This window comes from Rhizoctonia solani, chromosome 6, assembly GCF_016906535.1.
Source record: "Rhizoctonia solani chromosome 6, complete sequence".
Taxonomy (NCBI): Eukaryota; Fungi; Basidiomycota; class Agaricomycetes; order Cantharellales; family Ceratobasidiaceae; genus Rhizoctonia; species Rhizoctonia solani.
Window position 1 is genome coordinate 2,182,285 of NC_057375.1, and position 18,907 is coordinate 2,201,191.

General features: G+C 45.7%; 5 protein-coding genes across 5 annotated transcripts; 2 read left to right on the forward strand and 3 right to left on the reverse strand.

Annotated features, from left to right (window-relative positions):
• Positions 1-95: 95 nt before the first annotated feature.
• Positions 96-527, reverse strand: RhiXN_06108 (uncharacterized protein; the record flags this gene model as incomplete). Its single annotated transcript, XM_043325924.1, has 1 exon — positions 96-527. The coding sequence occupies one exon, from the start codon at positions 525-527 to the stop codon at positions 96-98; it is 432 nt and encodes a 143-aa protein (XP_043181356.1).
• A 1,317-nt stretch (positions 528-1,844) lies between these two features.
• Positions 1,845-4,442, reverse strand: RhiXN_06109 (cutinase; the record flags this gene model as incomplete). Its single annotated transcript, XM_043325925.1, has 10 exons — positions 1,845-1,911; positions 1,962-2,056; positions 2,107-2,221; positions 2,280-2,476; positions 2,535-2,653; positions 3,092-3,167; positions 3,660-3,940; positions 3,992-4,155; positions 4,211-4,365; positions 4,422-4,442. The coding sequence occupies 10 exons, from the start codon at positions 4,440-4,442 to the stop codon at positions 1,845-1,847; spliced, it is 1,290 nt and encodes a 429-aa protein (XP_043181357.1).
• Positions 4,443-10,444: 6,002 nt separating this feature from the next.
• Positions 10,445-11,757, forward strand: RhiXN_06110 (mitochondrial carrier protein; the record flags this gene model as incomplete). Its single annotated transcript, XM_043325926.1, has 11 exons — positions 10,445-10,529; positions 10,579-10,612; positions 10,673-10,719; positions 10,814-10,919; positions 10,971-11,038; positions 11,110-11,198; positions 11,252-11,343; positions 11,401-11,485; positions 11,549-11,564; positions 11,634-11,647; positions 11,701-11,757. The coding sequence occupies 11 exons, from the start codon at positions 10,445-10,447 to the stop codon at positions 11,755-11,757; spliced, it is 693 nt and encodes a 230-aa protein (XP_043181358.1).
• Positions 11,758-13,378: 1,621 nt separating this feature from the next.
• RhiXN_06111 (glutathione S-transferase) lies at positions 13,379-14,293 on the forward strand (the record flags this gene model as incomplete). Its single annotated transcript, XM_043325927.1, has 6 exons — positions 13,379-13,402; positions 13,460-13,615; positions 13,729-13,865; positions 13,915-14,029; positions 14,085-14,179; positions 14,233-14,293. The coding sequence occupies 6 exons, from the start codon at positions 13,379-13,381 to the stop codon at positions 14,291-14,293; spliced, it is 588 nt and encodes a 195-aa protein (XP_043181359.1).
• A 1,985-nt stretch (positions 14,294-16,278) lies between these two features.
• On the reverse strand, positions 16,279-17,886 carry RhiXN_06112 (Isoleucine-tRNA ligase; the record flags this gene model as incomplete). Its single annotated transcript, XM_043325928.1, has 1 exon — positions 16,279-17,886. One exon carries the CDS (start codon positions 17,884-17,886, stop codon positions 16,279-16,281), a length of 1,608 nt encoding a protein of 535 aa, XP_043181360.1.
• Between the last annotated feature and the right edge of the window lie 1,021 nt (positions 17,887-18,907).

The window sequence follows — 18,907 nt, forward strand, 5'->3', positions numbered from 1 at the left end:
ATTCATTATCCGTGTATCTTGTATGAATAAACCGTCAGTGTTGTCCACCACGCCGGAAATATCCACAGAAGCATACCTGTGAATCACATTTCTGTTTATTTATGCTTAGGTTTCCCGTCCCGCATTTTGTCCAGATTTTGAGCATTCTTCGCCTGTTCCATGAGCCCCTCCAACTCTCCTTCGACAAATTGTGATTCCTCGTCAAACCGTCTCTTGTAACGACCCAAACGTCCGCTCAAATCTTCCTCTTCACCAGCTCGCGCCTCCAAGCCAGGCTGCCAGACCGGATTATTGGTGATATCTCTCGTAAGACGGACTACGGAGCGAGGAGCGGTTGTTCGGTGGGTGAAAGAGGACCCGTCAGAGAGATATACTGTTTGGGGGTACGTTGGTACCACTGGGTTTGGGAGACGGGGAGTTGTGGGATTCAAGTGAGATCTTCCGTAAGGAGACCCTGATTTCGAGTGTCGCAGTCGTGCTAGGCGCGGTGCTTGGAGGATCACACAACTGCGAGAAATGAATGACATGGTGGGTGTGATTATCGGGGATAAATTAGTGGTTTGCAATGCGGTCGCGTATCACGTGACACGCCGAGCTTATTGGCCTTCACAACCACACCGATACCCTTCTCGCTATTTTAGTTTCTGAAATACATGTATACTAAATTTAACTTTCAATTCATGACTTTCTTCCCCAAAGTGAAGACGTCGATGATTTTTTCACCGGGACCCTGAGAGGTGTATTTATGCTCAGGCGCCTTCGTTTTGCTCATCCCGCGAATCTGTTCAGCCCTACTGGATTATCTGAGAGTCCATTCAATTAAAATGTAAGAGCTCATATCTTAGAGCTGATTGTCGGGTCCAAAGGCGCATTTGGATTGGCCATTACAATGGCCAATGGCCGGTCATCTTGAGGATGGCCTTCCAAGACGAGAACCTTTTTTTGATACACTTTCATATATATCACAGAATAGGAGCTACATGCGAACAGAGGCAAGCCGCCCACAGGCACAGAACCGAACCTCAGGCGCTACATACGAAACACTGTAACAAAACCAGAGAGAGAAGGAAAAGTAAGCAGACGAGACAGGGTAATGTGGTTGGGAGAGTCACGTGAGGACCACCTTCATGCCGTGTCGACTTGCGTCCGACCTCCTCCACCGTCTAGATTCGCACACACCGAGTACTGCGGCACGCCTTTGCGTGTCTTTTTTTTTTATCCCACCCATCATCCTGTAGGTCATGAGAGCTGGTTCGGGCCGCTCACCCACGAGCCAGACTCGCGGTCGGGCGCTCCCGGTTCATCCTCGCTGCGTCGCACCCACGGGGGTTCTCCAACCTCACCGGTCTGGGTCTCGTGACTGAAGCTGACGAGCGGGTAGAGGATAAGCTCTCAGGATGCTGTTAATAGATGTGGCGAGCATTAGAATTATCAACATCCCAGCCCAATCGACCAATACTCATCGCCACAAGCAAAAATAGCATAGTATCGTTCTCCCAGTCCTTTAATTCATGGCAACCACCAGGTTCGGGTACTTTTCATGAATCTAGAAGCATTTCTATTGTTCTGGCCAACATAGCAACTCACCGCGACTCTTCTGAGGTTTACTAAGAGGAAGTTTAATCGACACAATAAGCTTAGGCCCACACAGCAGCAATGAGCACCAAATATATCTTCATTATTTCTTCAACTCATACAAACATACCTAGAATCATAGGTAGAACTTTCTGATCCGCTGATACATATGTCTTAAACTAGCCTTGTATTCCCCTTCTTAAACTTCTCGCATCCTATCATATATGACATACAATGATTGGATATAATAGTATATTAATATCTGACCACTAATACTCTCCTGTAAGTTTAAGGGTGGACTTCCAGGAGTCCCGGGAAGAGATTGTGTCCCACCACCTATTAATTGAACTAAGCTAATTTAACCGTCGACATGATCTTGGACTCACAATTTGACATGGGGTTGAGAAGAAAAGATCTCAGGGTAAAAATGATTGATTATTTGACCAAAGGGAAGGTGGGATAGGTCTGCGAAAGTGAAAGCCTTGACCCGGCGTGTCAAACCCCACATTATTGGGCTAGGTAAATACTCACATTTCCGGCCAGGTACTTTTGCTTGGATAGGATACGCTCATAGGCTTCCATATTACTTGTCAAGGTATTAATTGCCTTCTTAACTTCTTCCTCATCTATAGGCCATCCCGCCATACTGTATAGTGTCTGTTAAAGCAGTTTCGCGCTAAAGCAATCTTGCCAAAAAAACTCACGGAGCTATTACGCGTCCAATGGTGATGGACGCACCCCACCTATCAAAACTCGAATACTCGATGCTAGCGGCTTGTTCAAAAAGACCGTACTTCTTCACGTCGCTTGGGTTAGGGAGCAATTCTGATTCGGGGGCATACTTGGCGATGAGATAGCGACAAATGGCGCGAGACTCATATAATTTTGTTCCATCCTCGTCCTATTGAAGTGGCGTATTTAGTTTCAGCTAAAGGTAACCAGCGGTATGCGGGCTGCACCTCCAGAACAGGAACCAGTCCAAAGGGGTTGTAGTTTTCAATAAATTTGGTGTCTTTGTGCTCGGCTTTGAAAAGATCGACTAAGAATAGCTCGACGTTGACCCCAATCTCGTTGGCAACTGCCCATACGCGGTGGGTACACGTGGAGTAAGGATGCTAATCACATGGCCATGTGAAAATGGTCAGCAGCGAATGAAGCATGTTAAATAAAATAATTTACTCCATAGAGCTTGACAGTAACCATTTTTCTCAAGGCAGGCAATGAATTGTATCGGGTGGTCGGGGAGCAAAGCAAGGGGTAGTGTTCCACAAGAACCAAGGCAGGTATATATACATTGCAGCCACTATGTCAATCCGAGGACTCGGTCTTTCTGGCCATTATGTTAGCCCGCTATCAGGACGGTCTTATCGGCGATCGTCTTGTCTTGGTTTTGACAGCAATTCACAAATTGACGTTGCCTCGCATGGTACTGTCATCAAGAGGCCGATGATGGGACGGCCTTGCCCTAGTCTTGGCGTAGCGCCGCTTCATAATCTGATATGGTCTTGATGCTTACGGATGACGTAGTAACCAGCAGAATCACCGTAAGGAGGGAAGGCACTCGCAATAGTGACTGACACTAATGGATCATCCTGTAGTGAAGGTCAAAAATGTGATTTATAACCTGAGCGATATTAATGATAGATTGTATGCGTATGGCAGTTAGCCATAATCTGTGACTCGACGATGCTAGGTATTTGTAACAATATAGCGACCCGTTATCTTAAATCGCCTTTTAAGCTTCAGAATCTAACTAACATGTGATTGGTTTTGCTCTAATCACCACGAAACTATGTGTGCGAAATACGCTACTTCCCGCTCACAAATCAAACCCGGATAATTTTGTGGGTTATTAATTTTTGATATTATATCAGAACAACAAGCCAGCACAATAGCTCCGAGGCATTTATTTCGAGAATCGTATAGGCCGCGGGTCACCCGCTTCTACCAAACCAATAGCTGTACGCGAGCTAAAAACTTAGTCATTTCTTGCTTCTAATATGATTACAATGTGATTTCCTGATATTGAATACGGTCCAAGTCATATTACTATACATTCTCTTCCCAGTTCAGCCACTATAGACCCCTTTCACAAACGAGGCGGCCTTGGTTGCACTCCCATCGGTTCCATAAGCAAGGTGGGGCTCAACTGCATTGCCCATCAAGTCACAGATTATATCTCCCGAGTTGCAAAAGCTAGCCACATTGGCACCGGGAACGGTCGTACTTCCGGGTTGGAGGTTAACTTCTGGGTTATCGATTGGCCATGCGTTTTCAAATTCTGTGGTTTGGTATTTGAGATATGGATCTCCAAACATTACAAGAGCAACCACTTTGGATTTGATGGGATCAGGAAGAGAGGTGCCTGTAATAAAAATAAGTATACTGAATTATCTGGTTGATCGGCGAGACTCACGGTGAACAACCATTGCTCCCTTGGAATATCCTCCAAATACAAACTTCTGGTCAGGGCATGCAGTAGACTGGCTAGCAAAGTACTGTTGCACCGAATCAGCTGCTGCGACGAGGGTGGTATCATATTCAACCGATGTGTCGTATGGGAGAGCGTACGTCGTAGTTCTATCATAAATGCAAAGTTCAGGTTTGAACATTGACGATTAAGTTAAAGACATACCCTGGAATAGCGGCACCCAGCGCCTCTGAAAGGGGTTCTCCAGCAAGTCCTAGCCCTTTCTCGCCCGTACCAGCGGCAAAGACAAGCTGGAGAGGCGAACATCCGGCACGTGGGGTTGGTTTAGCGCTGGATATCCCTGCCAAAGCAAGGGTCGTCTAGCCATGGCCACGGTGCGTTAGTAGAGCGAATGTGCTACTGGTTTGTAACTCACTACTAAGCCCCAAAAAACCATTATATCTTAAGTGAGATGAGTACATGAGTAGGCTCAGCATGGTATTTATACGGTGTGGTGCACATGGCTACTAAGACGAGTAAAGCAACAACCGGCTGGAATTCTCTTCTTTTCTTCACTTCCCTGACATTTTCAAGTAATTAACCGGTTGAATTTCATATCATGTCTTGATTTGGTTTTCGCTAGTTCGCCTGGCTAGTGCTCTGTGAGTCAAATGTCTGGCTTAAATGTCATAAGTTTGGTTAGCGAGGATTTCGATTATGCGCTTAGTGCCATTCCGTCTCAATTTAGGTTAGTTGTAGGGCGAAAGCATTTGAATGCACGTTAAAATTCCAAGCGGGGGAAGGTACAGCTGCAACAAGAACTCCAAGTGTCGAAACCGGCTCGGAAAGAGAATCTACCGGAGTGCTAATTTCCGGATCATTTCTCTGCACCATGCTTTTGTTAAAACATCGCCCTTACGTGCGTTCCGCATATTTCCCATCTCAACAAGAAAGAACTATAATTAGATCAGTGAATCATACTGAGAGTTCACATTTTTATTCTCCTGGGCCGAACTAATCTTCAACGCTAGCTATATGATTGTGCTTTGTTCATGTGATCCCGAGGCAAAAGCAGAACTAGTTTCAGTTAGCAGATCCAGAAGCGGCAATCGCCCATGCTTATTTTACATAGGCGCATGGGACGTACCAAATAATATACTAAGTGATATTCTAAGGGTGCTCGAGAAGAACAGGCGAGCACTAAGCGTCTCTGACTATTCCATAAGTTTGCTAAGTTACAGCGAGTTCTGAGCATATAATCATACATTTTCTCGAAGTGTTGACTATGAGGTTGAATACGGAAATAGGATCAGGTGAATGAGTCCATTAAAAATGCTCAAATAGAGCTCTTCTGAGAGTACAGAAAGAAAAAGGACTGCGAAGGCAGGACTCTATAGGGTCCATATGGTCCTAGAAATGTCAACTGATATACAGTCGTCTCTCGTTCCATATTCGTTGGTGGACTCCTATCAATAGGATATTTTCAAGGAATTGCGGGGCTGCTTCCAGCTTGGTTGTCCGCTTAGTAATCAATCGCTTTCTTGCTTTTAGATAGCACAGACGCATTCATGGGGGAAGTAAAGGAGGCAAACGTGCGAATAAATTGATTAAAATAGCTTGAACAAGATAAAAGCCAACATATAAAGGCAGTAACAAGACTAAGCTAACATAAAAGAAAGCGCTCAAGTCCAGAGCTTAGCCTGAACGAGCATAACGGTAGTTCCTCCTCATGATTGTTTTCAGAGAGGATGCGAGTACGACGCCAGCAGTTCCGATTGATGGCATCAGAAAATTTGCTCCTCGTGTGGCTAAGCATGCACATCGACTGGATCCGGTCTACCTTGCGTAGATTGTCTACACCTTGCATCTCAAGGTCAATTGTAAGGGCGCGCTCAGTTAATAATTTGCGATAGTTTTCTTCGAAGTCCTTGATGACTCCTGCATCAATTGGTTGGATATGATGTGTGAGGCCAGGAGGTAGACAAATGACTGTCAATTTCGGATAGCGGTTAGGATTGTACTTGTGAGAGCTTGCGTTGTCACGGATTAGGAGTAGGTGGTATCCGTTGCGCCTTGCGATGTTGTCAATAGCAATAAGATATCCAAACGGTAGATACAACCCCTTATAGAAGCACTAAGCAAGCTGTAGCATGCTGTGTGCATTATACAAAAGTAACTATAGGAATGTATGCGCACCAACTCTGCGGTTGGTGGAGTGGGTGGCTGTGCACAGAAACTAGAGGAAAGCGTCCGTATGAAATCCTATGTCGATCTGTCATAAAAGAACGAAACATGAGCATGGATCAAGAAAGAGTGGAAGGAGAGACGACTGTACATTAAGGTTCGGATAAAGCATCCACCGCTCAAGCACGGAAAGGCATTTGAGGCATCCTATTTCTTGAAGTGTATGTCAAGTTTATGCTTGCACCGTAAATTTGAATATGGCCTTACGCTTGGTTCTAATACAGATCCAATGATGTATATCTCCGTCGTTTTCACACTGGTGGCCTGTACTATGGGTGTGTATGCGTCTAAGGGAGTGTCTACCCTTACTTTTCAACTGTCGCCCTTGCCGGGCGTGAGCTTGGTGCCAGATTAAACCCCCAAAACTATGGCACTAGCTTCCCGGAAAACCCGTCTTCCATAGGAACCAGCATGCTGAATATAGGAAAGAATACGAACCCGCACATTAAAGCTTACTATGACAATGTCTCTCTTGTAGATGCCAGCCAAGGGATATACATTGACTCATTTCACATTGACAGCTGAAGCGACACATCTTTTATCGAAGCAGAGTGGTTCAGCCCGATGCATATACTAAAAGCCAGGACTTTCGGTTTGAAAATTATAGCAGCAGCCCGCTATATATCGAACTCGTCAACCCTTCGTCATGCAAGCGTTGTCACATTGAATCAACCGTATACTCTCACCCCACGCCCAATGCTATTGTATGGCTTGCGGGCCTCGGTATTGAATGCGACCGTACTACACGCATAGTCGCACCCGCGAAGAGTGCCACCACGATAGGGTTTCAACTTGATGTTGAGACATGGTTGAATTGAATCTTGTATGACTCGATAATTTCTTGGATTGCTCCCCGCTGATAGCGTACACACTTTTACTATTAAATTTGGGAATTTCGTAAATGACGGTGCCGGCGACAACGCTCCCGTTGAAAGTACTAATATAGGTAGTATCGGATGTGTACAGAATGTTCGCTTCATATCACCTTTTCAGTGCACCCCTCGAGTGATGGTAACTTTGAACAAACTTGACATGGGGAACAATGTTGATATCCTCATACACTTGCGCCCAAAAAGATTGAGCCACGTGAGCTCAAATCAACGACGCTCACGCGTCACCCGCACGATTGAGAATTCGTTTACGATGTAATAGTAAATTATGTAGATACAGTAGTATAGAACATATGTACAAAGTTTTAGATCGAAACTAAGTCTCCTCGTGGAGATACGCGTGAGCGAAATTTTTGGGCTGGCTCATTCTTTTTGAGCATTTTCAAATTGCACCTGCAACTGCATGCATGCACCCAAAATGACATGCAAAACTGAATAATTTGGATACGATTTTAGTATTTGGTGTTTCCACCTTTAGCTAAATACACAGCTTGTACTCAACGCGGTAATGAATCATACAAATCGCCAATATTTTGGGGAAATTTGTTTCCATTTGTCCCTCACTATTCCATAATTCTTCCTTATTCAAAGCGGGAGGGGTGAGTACGCACGCGCTCCTTCAGATGCCACCAGAACGTTCTCGATTATATTCAAATCCGGGCTTTTTGACGGCCATGGGAGGACGCTTACGCCCCAACTGGCAAGCCAACGTTGTGTCAGCCTGGGCTGTATGCTTTGGATCTTGGTCGTGCTGGAATGTAATGTCAAACAGGGTGATTTTATAGTCGGCAAGGGTTCCGAAGAAGGCGTCCCCAAGGATTTCAATGTATCCCGGGGCGTTCAGCTTGCGTCGTATAAGGTACAATTGCCCAACTCCCTCTCAGTAATGCACCCCCAAATGAAGATACCCCCGCCACCATGAGATATTGTCTTTTTGGTGTATTGGGGATTATATGGGGACTCACTAGGCCGCCTCCGTAATATTGGCCACTGTCGGCCCCAAATAACTTGATTTGGACTTCGTCCAAGAAGACAATGTCGTCCCAGCGTGATTGTGGCCAGAATAATTGACTGTGGGCCCACGCGCGACAGGCTTTTCTATGCCAATAGTGAGCAGGGGTACTCGGCGGCGTTTGTACGGCCGTAAACCCAGCTCTTGGAGGTAGCGGCGGAGGGTAGAGGACCCGACGGCAGGGAAGTACTGCCGTCTAATATTTGCTGCTGTTGGTACTCTACTCCAAGCTAGGGCCAAGCGGCAAATCTGACGTTGCTGGGGTTAATTTTTTGTGGGCGCCCAGGAATGGGATCGTGTCCATTCGCGCACTTTCGGCAGGTATTCGAGCGTAAAAAGGGGTGGTAAATGGCACTCAATGAGGGAGGACCAAGTAGCTTATATAAAGTGATCAAAAAGAATGAGCCAGCCCAAAAATTTCGCTCACGCGTATCTCCACGAGGAGACTTAGTTTCGATCTAAAACTTTGTACATATGTTCTATACTACTGTATCTACATAATTTACTATTACATCGTAAACGAATTCTCAATCGTGCGGGTGACGCGTGAGCGTCATTGATTTGAGCTCACGTGGCTCAATCTTTTTGGGCGCAAGTGTACCACTCCTCAAAATATAACCAAAGACAGTATGGCACCGGTCATCGAGTCTTGGACGGGAGCATAATGTATGGTACCGGAGCAGGCTGGATTACGGTGGATGAAGACCCTAATGAGTAGAACTCATAATTTTCTGTGCAGTACATCACCAACGCATTGAACTAGACTGGAGACCTTATTGGCCTTCTTGTCTGACTGGAGGTTAAAAAAAAACTGGTGGATTCGAAGGTGATGGCCTGAAGGAATAAGATTGTGGGATCAGTGCTTATTGTTTTGTACACTGCGTGAGTATAAAACCTGCCAGGTCCATCGCGAGAAGCCTAAGGCTATCCAAAGCCAAAATCTGAGTGTGACGGGTTGAATTTGGGGATAATATAGTGAGCAAAGGAAGGGAAAATGTTATCCAAACCAGAGAGAGGAAAACAAGTTAGAATAAGCGCACAGAATAAAACAGGCTAGTTTTGGTGTCGCTATAGTCCGACCGAGAAACGTCGATCCTCCCCCGTATCGCTTCTCAGCCCAATATTTTACAAAAGCTTGCATTACATGAATTAATACTCAGCCATTTTCCAGAGGGTTAGACATGCTGGATATCCCGGGTCTAGTTTGATACACCTATCGCCAACTCACTGCGCTTCCCTAATTGTCGATCATTGTGTATTTGGGGCAATACATCCAGATGAAGCGAGGGTCATTCTTGGGCTGGCTGGCTATAATTAGCGGTTAGGGAATAACGGCAATTCAAATCCTATCGGGGAGCTACAGCAGTATGACTATTATGATTTCTGCTGATTACTTGGTCAGTATTTGTGTGGCCTACAGCACTTGTCTGGACATATATTCTTTCTCGACCCATAACTCGAGTCTATGATTCTAGATAACGCTAATATATTCTCACCAATAGCCCATAGATGGGGGATGTGTCCACAGACGGCTCCCGAAGTGAATCATTTAGTGACTACTAACCTTGGGGGCGAAACTGGGATCGAAATAGTAGACCCATGTTTTCATAAAACCTGTTGATAAGGAAATCAAATGGTTGATCTTCTCTCTCGCGAGATATCGATGCAAGTCGGTGATCAAGACGGGGTTACGATTAATATATCCGCCCATCACATCAAGATCAAGCCAGTGCAAAACACGAGCATAGGCTGGTCCGCCTGAATCCGAAATCCCGACCCAGGGCCGAGCCGGGACGATGACACCCGAGCACTGAGCCTTGCGCCCGATAACTTCCTCGCGGGCCGCCACTTGTAATATATCACTAACTGACTCGAGTCCAGTCAGTCCCGCAGAATTCCGTAAAAAGGCACATATCTTTATATGCTCAGGGCCCGTGGCGCGGCCCGTGGACGGCCCGGCTGAAGACAATTCTCTGCAGTGCGCAACGCCCGTACGGATAGTAATAGCACTCTGAGCTATAAATTCACGGTCGCGTATTGAGATGAACCGGTAAGCCCACCCAGAAGGTGACTTCGCGTGTATCACATGATACGAATCCCAACTGATGTCTTCCTCGGTCTGTAATAGGAAATTGACTATACGGCGCAAGGTCGAGGACCAGTTTAAGGAGGAAGTGTCGATCGCTTTGCACCTGACCTATACATTGTTCGTTCTCCGCCTCCACATCCGCAACTAGTCATTTCGTTGGGGTTATAAGTCGGTTGTTGGGCTTGGACTGGTTTCTGCTCTCCTTGCTCACTTTCAAGGATACTATGTCTACAAAGATCGACTCACCCAAGCCGCCTATCGTGCAGGCTACGATGCCCAAGAAGAGACCATATCCTTTTTGGTTGGGAGGTGGGTAATATTAGAACTGGAATTTACGCCTTGCTGATTGTTATTGTAGGAGTGGCGGCCAGTATCGCGGCCTCGATCACTCAGTATGTTCATTTCAGTCATCTCAAGAATTTGAATAAGTTCTTGACATGTGCGATTAATAGTCCTCTAGATCTTACGAAAGTGCGATTACAAGCGTCGGGTGATAAGCGTATGATCGCTTCCATACAAAAGACGATCCAAACAGCAGGCGAGCTCCACTAGTATCTTCGTGAACCGCTCACATTAACTCTGAATACATTCAGGTATTCGAGGACTATTTGATGGGATATCGGGAACGCTGTTCCGCCAGATGACTTACTCCCTATGTCGATTTTGGGCATATGATGAGAGCAAGAAGATCGTTCAGTGGTACGCTCCCTTTGCATTTTCCCCGATATTCAAGCTAAATTGCGCAAACAGGCCCGGGCCCAATGCCAGGCTGGAAAATGGCGCTCGCTGGAACGATGGCGGGCGGAATAGCAGGAGTCGTTGGCAATCCTGGAGGCCCGTCTTTATCTCTCGCCGCGTCTCGAATCACGTGTGACTGACGTCATGACAGAGATCCTGATGGTCCGTATGCAAGGCGATTTTGCAAAACCCCCGGAGAAGAGGTTGAATTATAAACATTGTTTTGATGGATTGTATAAAGTTAGTTCATCGCGCTCAAAGCCTTAGCTAGTTGAGCTAATCGGAATGGGTAGATGATTAGAGATGAAGGTCCATCGTCTCTTGCGCGAGGAATGGCACCAAATGTGTTCAGAAGTATCTTGATGAATGCGTCTCAGCTTGCTTCGTGAGTCACTATCCAGTTCTTGGTGTGCGAGAGAGAGCTGACATGGGAGGACAACAGATACGATTTTTTCAAGATCCAATTACTCCAGACAGGCAAATTTGAAGATAACATTAATTTGCATTTTACTGCGAGCTTTATGGCCGTAAGCACCTTCTGGTCGTGTTTGTGCTCGAGATGAGCCTGATTCACGTATAACGACTACCAGGGCACTGTAGCGACTAGTGAGTTCCTCTTACAAAACTCCAGAACCCATTTGCTAACTTAGTTGCTTTATAGCTGTATGCTCCCAGCAGATGTACTCAAGGTTTGCCATGCTTTCTTAACCTTCTCTCCTTGTTTTGACTCGTATCATAACAGAGCCGAATTATGAATGCGTCTGGCCCGGGATCAAACGCAAGACTACCTCTACGTTGATTTGATTTGTATTAACGCATTTAAGTAGTCAACATTGGCGGTTATTAGGACATCGATACAGAACGAGGGCCCGATGTTCATGTTCAAGGGGTGCGTCTCCCTCTATCTTGTTCATTCTTGAAATAACCAATTTCTAATTCTCAAATTCGACCACCAATACTCAAACCCATTTCCCGGGCCTGATCATCGATGTCTTCGACCCAACTGATTACCAACCAACTCGTATTTCATCTTTAACCATTAAACTTAAACAGCTGGGTCCCTGCATGGATGCGCCTTCAACCAACTACGATTCTCATCTTCCTCACTTTTGAACAACTCAAGCGCGGTGTAGACTGGACCCGATCGAGAGGGTTTGATTTACTTTAGATTCTTTTTTAGGATACCCAGAGGATTGTTCTTTCTTGTAGAGTGGGTGCAGGATGATTGGTGAATGGATAGGTGTTTAGAACCGTGTTTGTAGGCATATACATCGCGAATTCGAGTGCATCAAGTGAAATGCATCTTATCGATCCCGAAAGTCAACGATAAATGGTGCATCCTGCTCGCTATTGGCTGCAAACGAAGATGGTGGTTTCATGGTTCCTGTCTTATTTTGAAGACCTCAGATATATAATGATTTAGGTTCTAAGATTTTCCAATAACTTCGAGAACTTAATGTGCTTGCATATATTAGATGATATCCACCCGTCATGTGCCCGCTTTCATTATACCAGGCTCAACAAACCCTGGATCGTCCTCGATACAGCGGAGGCGTTTATCGCCGTCGGGGCGTGAATAGCTAATTTCGACACAACATGTATCCAGCCCGCAGACACATAGTAAGGACCTAATCAAACGGTCCGGGATATCATTTATTTACGCTCTTCTGTGATATGTAGCGATGCTACGCCTCGCGCCGATACCTATATCGAGCATGCTGCAATGCGCCGATAGACCAAATGTATGAACACTCCCCAAGATCAGAGAGTTGGATTTATTTCAATGTAACCCTGTAGAAGTTGGCTTGAGCCTAGCTAGTCTTAGTAATAGCATTGGAGTTACGACAAAGGCAGTGGCTAAATTGAAAACTGGGTGCTCGGAACCTCGCTAAGTGCTGGGCTTTACCAAACAGCGCTTGATTGGTAAAAACGGCCACGCGCCTGGCGCTTGATGAGTAAGATTATTACTCATTCATTTCACTTGTTCTCGCAAATTCCTTTGGTCATGACTCCACGCGCTTATGTCGGGCTATGCGTCGGCGAGCAAATCTATCGGGCTCAGAACCCTACCATAATGTATACAAGGAGTGCTTCGATCGACTACACATTATAACTCTCCTCTTATCACGAACGATGGGCCTGCGGATGTAACGTCCGTCACCCCAAAGACTAGACCTTGCACTGGTGAGGTACTGGTTTCACCTCAGTTAGACTCGCCAGACTTAGTCAGGGCGAAAGATACATCATATGATCGTCAAGAGAAGCATCGGCCTGTCGTCACATGCACCAACCACACCCTGGGAACTATTCCCCTGAGTTGGCGAACTGGGGATATATACCCCTACCTAAGCCTTGGATGGGCCTCATCTCTCTACTACTACTCACTGCTCTTCCAGTAAATCAACTCTTTTCTTAGCAATATGGTCACTGTAAAGCTCTACGGCGTGAGTGTCCCATATAACGCGTTCCGATCGCGTTTCTGACGAAATGCTGTGGTGCAGATGCCCTACTCGACATGCACCAAGCGTGTATGGACGACGGCCAAGGAAATCGGCGTCGATGTCACGATCGTCCCCGTCGATCTCGCCAAGGGTGCACACAAGGACCCGGCATACATCGAGAACTACCACCCGTTCGGTATTATTCCCGTTCTCGAGGTGGGTCCGGCCCAAGACTCTCTGACTTCTGTATCTGACTGTTATTTCTACTAGGACGAGGATGGCACTAAAATCTACGAGTCCCGCGCGATTGCTCGTACCTCGTTGCGAAGTACGGAAAGGGCTCGCCTCTCCTACCTGCTGCGAGCGATGCCAAGGCATATGGTCTCTTCGAGCAAGCTGCCAGCATCGAGTACTCGAGCTTCGATCCTTCTGCTTCGGGTCTCGCGTTTGAACGCGTCTTCGGGCCGTAAGTTCGTCTTCGCTATTATTTTTTCCAAATTCTGAGAGCAATATAGTATGAGGGGATTGGAGCCCAACAAGGATTTGGTCAAGAAGTACGTCGACACTTTGGATGCTAAGCTCGATGGATACGAGCGTATCTTGGCCAAGCAAAAATACCTCGCTGGTGATGTGAGTGGATCTGTCTCTTGACGGCCGTAATGACGTTCTGATCTTCGACCTGCAGATCTTCACTCTTGCCGATTTGTTCCATCTCCCTTACGGCAAGATGGTTTACGATCTCGAGCCTCAGCTGTTTTCCAAGAGGGAGCACCTCAAGAAGTAAGTCCATCACTGGTTCAATATTTTAGTAGATATTAAACCAAGCTTCACAGGTGGTGGGAAGACATTTCTGCTCGTTCTTCTTGGCAGGAGGCTCAGAAACTCCAGCTCTAAACAGTGCAGAAGATCTCGAGTATGAAGTGTATCTATATTTGAAATTTAAATACAGCAATACCAATATATGCGTGGCATCTAAGTTGACGATCGCGAGCAGAAAGAGAAAACGTGTTAATGTTGAATGCACTAATATGGGGGCCGTAGACCGGAGCTTGTGGAGACGCACGAGCCCAGATTTAGGCGTAGGGCTCCCATGTGGCTATTCACGTAATCATGATTGTTGATTGTGATCCATACTTGCGTAGCGCATTCGGTCCCCAGTGCGCCGTTATTTTTCTTTCCCACCCACCACCCCGCCCATCATCCCATCCACTATTCCATACGCTTGTCACCATTCTCTATCTCATGAACCGCTTCTTCCCTAGCAGTTTCACCTCTCCCGCTCTCTACCATGCTCGACCATCGTCAGACTTGGTCACCCACCTTCGAGTCTGCTCGCGCCTCGGTGCCCAGTTTTTATCGCGCACTCCGTGCCGGATCAGTACCTCTACTGGTCTCTGAGATGGCGTGTATGCATATATCATGTATTTTTTTATTCCAACAATACTTCGATGGGTACAGGAAGCCACTAAGTCCTGAGTTATCGTGTGTGACGAGAAGTCTTTTTTGTAAACAAAGAATACCGCCTATGATAGACATATGTATACAAGGCAGGTAAAACGCTATATTCTAGTATGTCCAAACAACAAGTTGATTGCAATCCGGAGCACAAATACTCGATGTTGATTGACTGTGGTATATGTTCAAAACACTGACAAATGTCTGATCGTGTATCGTTTACGTCCGCAAACCATTCCCCGCTGCGATTTCGGATACCTCGGCTTACGTTGGGAGATTCGCTACGTCCAGGCTGACATGACCGTATGTCATGAAAAGATGTATATGTCGAGGGATGGCCGACTCGCTAGGCAGCGACCGGACGCATAGACATAAACGAAAGCCAGGTCATGGTAGTTGATCGCGTGCCCAAGCCCGTGCTTGCGGGGTCTGTACGGTGCGGTCGATCGCAAAGTGTGAGCAAGAGGATCTGAAGGTCGAAGTAGGGGGGGATGCGCTATGTGTGACTAAAATTTCCAGCATGTTTTTTTGACTTCTGGCTCTCATGTTACCTGTGCGCTGTCGCGGATAATTCATCACAGTAATGTTGGGAAATTGTAACAGTAATAGCGAAGCACAGGTGCTGGGTACTGGTAGTAACATCTTTCGAATGCTTGTCCCTTTTTCGTGCACATAGCACGTCGGAAAGTCGTGGCGATATACATGGAGACCTAGGTTGGAGTGTATTTTAGAATATCATTGAGAAATACCGAGAGGACAATTTGATCAGAAGTTCTCATAGACTAGTATTGCTTTGCGGTAAGAACTTCCAAGAAAGGGGTCTCAATAATATGACAATCGTTACTAAATGTAATACATTCACTGTTGTTATGGAAGTAAAAAAGCATATATATAGCGGGACTAGTCCTGAGGTAAAGCAGCCCAGATATCGGATATTGCATTTGTGATACCAGTCTCAACGACCCGGTCTTGAGCGAGGAAAACATTATCAACGCGCCTAGAATGTTTTTTAATACGTTGAGAAGATGTCGTTGGAGTTGATCGACTGTCCATTCCTGAGGACCTTGTTCAGCGTCCCTCTAGGTTTTTAAGGATAGCAAAAATGTCAGTAGCTATAGGATAAGAGCAGAATACTTCTAATGCCTACCTTGCTGCCGCCCAGTGTAACAGTAAACCTTTCTTCCGAGCTCACAATGTTGAGAGTACAGTCCCCCATTATATTACCAACGCATGTAAGAAGGCAATTGGACCATATGTGTCCTGGAAGTACGGTATTTAGGAAGGCAAGCGCCCCAGAAGTGTTAGGTTGGTTTGAGCCGACATAAGTATGAAGTATTCGGCCCAGTTCTTCGACCCATGCATTCGCCAGGTGCAAATTCCAATCGAAGGCGCCTTGTTCCCATTGGACAGTGTGTTCTTTATCTTCACTGAACATTCCAAGCCCAAAATATTGAAATTGTAGTACCAAAATTTCCAGAGGGAAAGCGCGAACCATCAGCCTTGGATTCACTATACACGCAATTCACAGGCCTTTGGTTGTCAGTATTGTGACAAGGATTAGGTTCAAAGTACTCCGCACCTTCAAATGAGCTACACATCTCTAGTATGACTAAATCTTGCCTCAATGTACCAAAGATCTTCAAAATATAATGTGGAAACAACACAACCGCTGGATAAGTGAGAAGGGCTACAAATAGCGCAAGAATGAATGCAACGATTCGCTTCCATCGTGGGTGCCGCCCTTCAAAAGTTTCCATCTCGTAATCTGCTCGAGTGATGTTGATGTGATGATAGCATATTCTAATAAACGCCCGAAAGAACCCCCTTTGTACTTCTTTCTGTATTGAGGAGAAGTTAAGATCATCCCGGGGGAACTTCATACTGTTTATGCCACCAATTAAATCTCCCATTTTAATGGAATCGGCTGTATTATTAACGTCATTTCGAATAAATGTAATTAGACCCGCCACATAAGGCCTGATGGCATTTAAAACAGAAGGCTTCAAGCGGTCTTGCCAGAGACAATTAGATACCTCCTCGCGCAAGCTCTCATACACAATATCGCTCAGTCTTGATCTTAGTAACCTTAGTAAGAATTCCTTTGACCCACGGCGCTGGGTGTGCTCGTCCAGTAACGCATATATCCCAACTGCAACGTATTTATTGATGCTGTGGGAATAATCCGAGGCTTCGAAGGTCTGGTTAACTAGCTTCAGTGGTATCATATCTTTTTTAGGATTATGCAAGCATAGCGGCAGGTGATTCCTCCATGTCCTCTTGAAGTAAATAGCGGAGGGATCCGGAGTTGGCTTGACAGGTGCATCCAACAGCATTTGGGGACTTGATTGTGACAAGTCAAACAGAGTTTCAGCAACTATTGATTCCCATGTAGAAGGTGCTATTCGGTCTTGCCATGAAGCAACATGACGAACCAGAATGGAGAGTATGGTGCAACACAAGAAATAGCAATTGAAGTGTTGTAAGGTGTATTGTTTGGCATTTGGGTGTTGCTTCATGGTGTAACAGATTTTAAGCACATCAGTCAAATCAAACGAGCGCGGGAAAATAACCTGAATAAGTAATCTGCAATTTCTGCGATTTATGAAACGGGTGGCCTCTTGGGTTGAGGGAAAGCATTGGATGATGTCACAAGAGCTACATCCTGTCCATCGCAACGCATCAAAATCAAAGCCGTTGCCCATACGTTCCAGGATACATGAGCGGTTGTCTTCGAGTTCAATCTCAAGGAACTCATGGTTGAATGGAGGATCAACCTTCTTCCAATGACGGATACAACGGAAGGTGGTGGATATTCCCGCTTGTAGTAGGCTATTGTACCATTCCTTCACCTCACATCCTTCATGCCACCAGTCGCGATGAAACTCAAGTGTGAAAGGTTGGAATTCAGGACCTTCTGGCAACCGATAAGATAAGCGAGCCTGTGTGTTAAGGGCATTCCTGAGGGCATTCTGAATTGTTTTTCTGCGTTGCGGGTAGGATAGACACTGGTACACAAACGTAGCTATTGACATGAGCGCCCAATTAAATGTGTTTGGCCCTAGTGATGGTACAGAGGCAAGTGTATTGGGTGGGTACTGATGCGCGTCCATAGCACGAGGTTGGGCGATGTGGCGAGGGTAAGAGTAAAGCTCAACACTAACAGCACAGGTTAAATGGGGACGATTTAGCTTGGAGCGTGACACGATGAGCGCTATGGCTGTGACTAAATGAGTGGTGGAGGGCAGCAGTGGATCTCGGGGTGGCTACCGCATGTACACGTGGCCATGTTAAAATCATTACTGAAGATACACCGCCTCATTTGTTAATTCCCTATAGAACTACCGTACTGACTTGGATACTGTGTGTTCCGAGAGTAGATAATTTAATCATAGGCCACTGAATCAGCCTTCAAGCTGAATTTTCAAGTAGCTTAATGGTTCTCCGGATCTATCCAGATTTATTTCGTATAAAATACTTGCAAATATGCATCAAGGCTAAAGCTGGTGGATATGTGTGGATGCATCTTGCGCATATATGATTTGAATTATTCAAAATGAAGCTCAATCGCGTTTGGAGATATTTTAAACGAGGCAACCAAAGCTTTGATTGGATTGGTACAGCTTCGGTCATGTTCGCAGAACGCAAAGACCTAGTTTGGTTGGCTATTATTTTTAAGATGAATTCCAAGGGCACAAGCCCCTAGCACGGGCCAAATTAAAATCAGTTAAAAGCCTTTGAAGAAATATATGGCTGCACCCATGGCCGACGCGACAGTGTTGAGGTAGCACAAGTGCACAATCAATATACTGGGCTTTCTGGTGACAATCGCATTTGGGTTGATCTTTGTATGCGCTATAAGATAATACAAGAGGATAAAAGTAGCTATCGCCTCCAACCTCAGATTACGTTGCTTCTTCTAGCATCAAATGACCTTGAAATACAACAAAATAAGTTCGAATGACTGGATTTCTACACATGCATGACTTCGGACACATCTAAATAAAGGTCTATTTAGGGTACATCTGTATCAGCCAGAAGCTCACCAGTGGTATC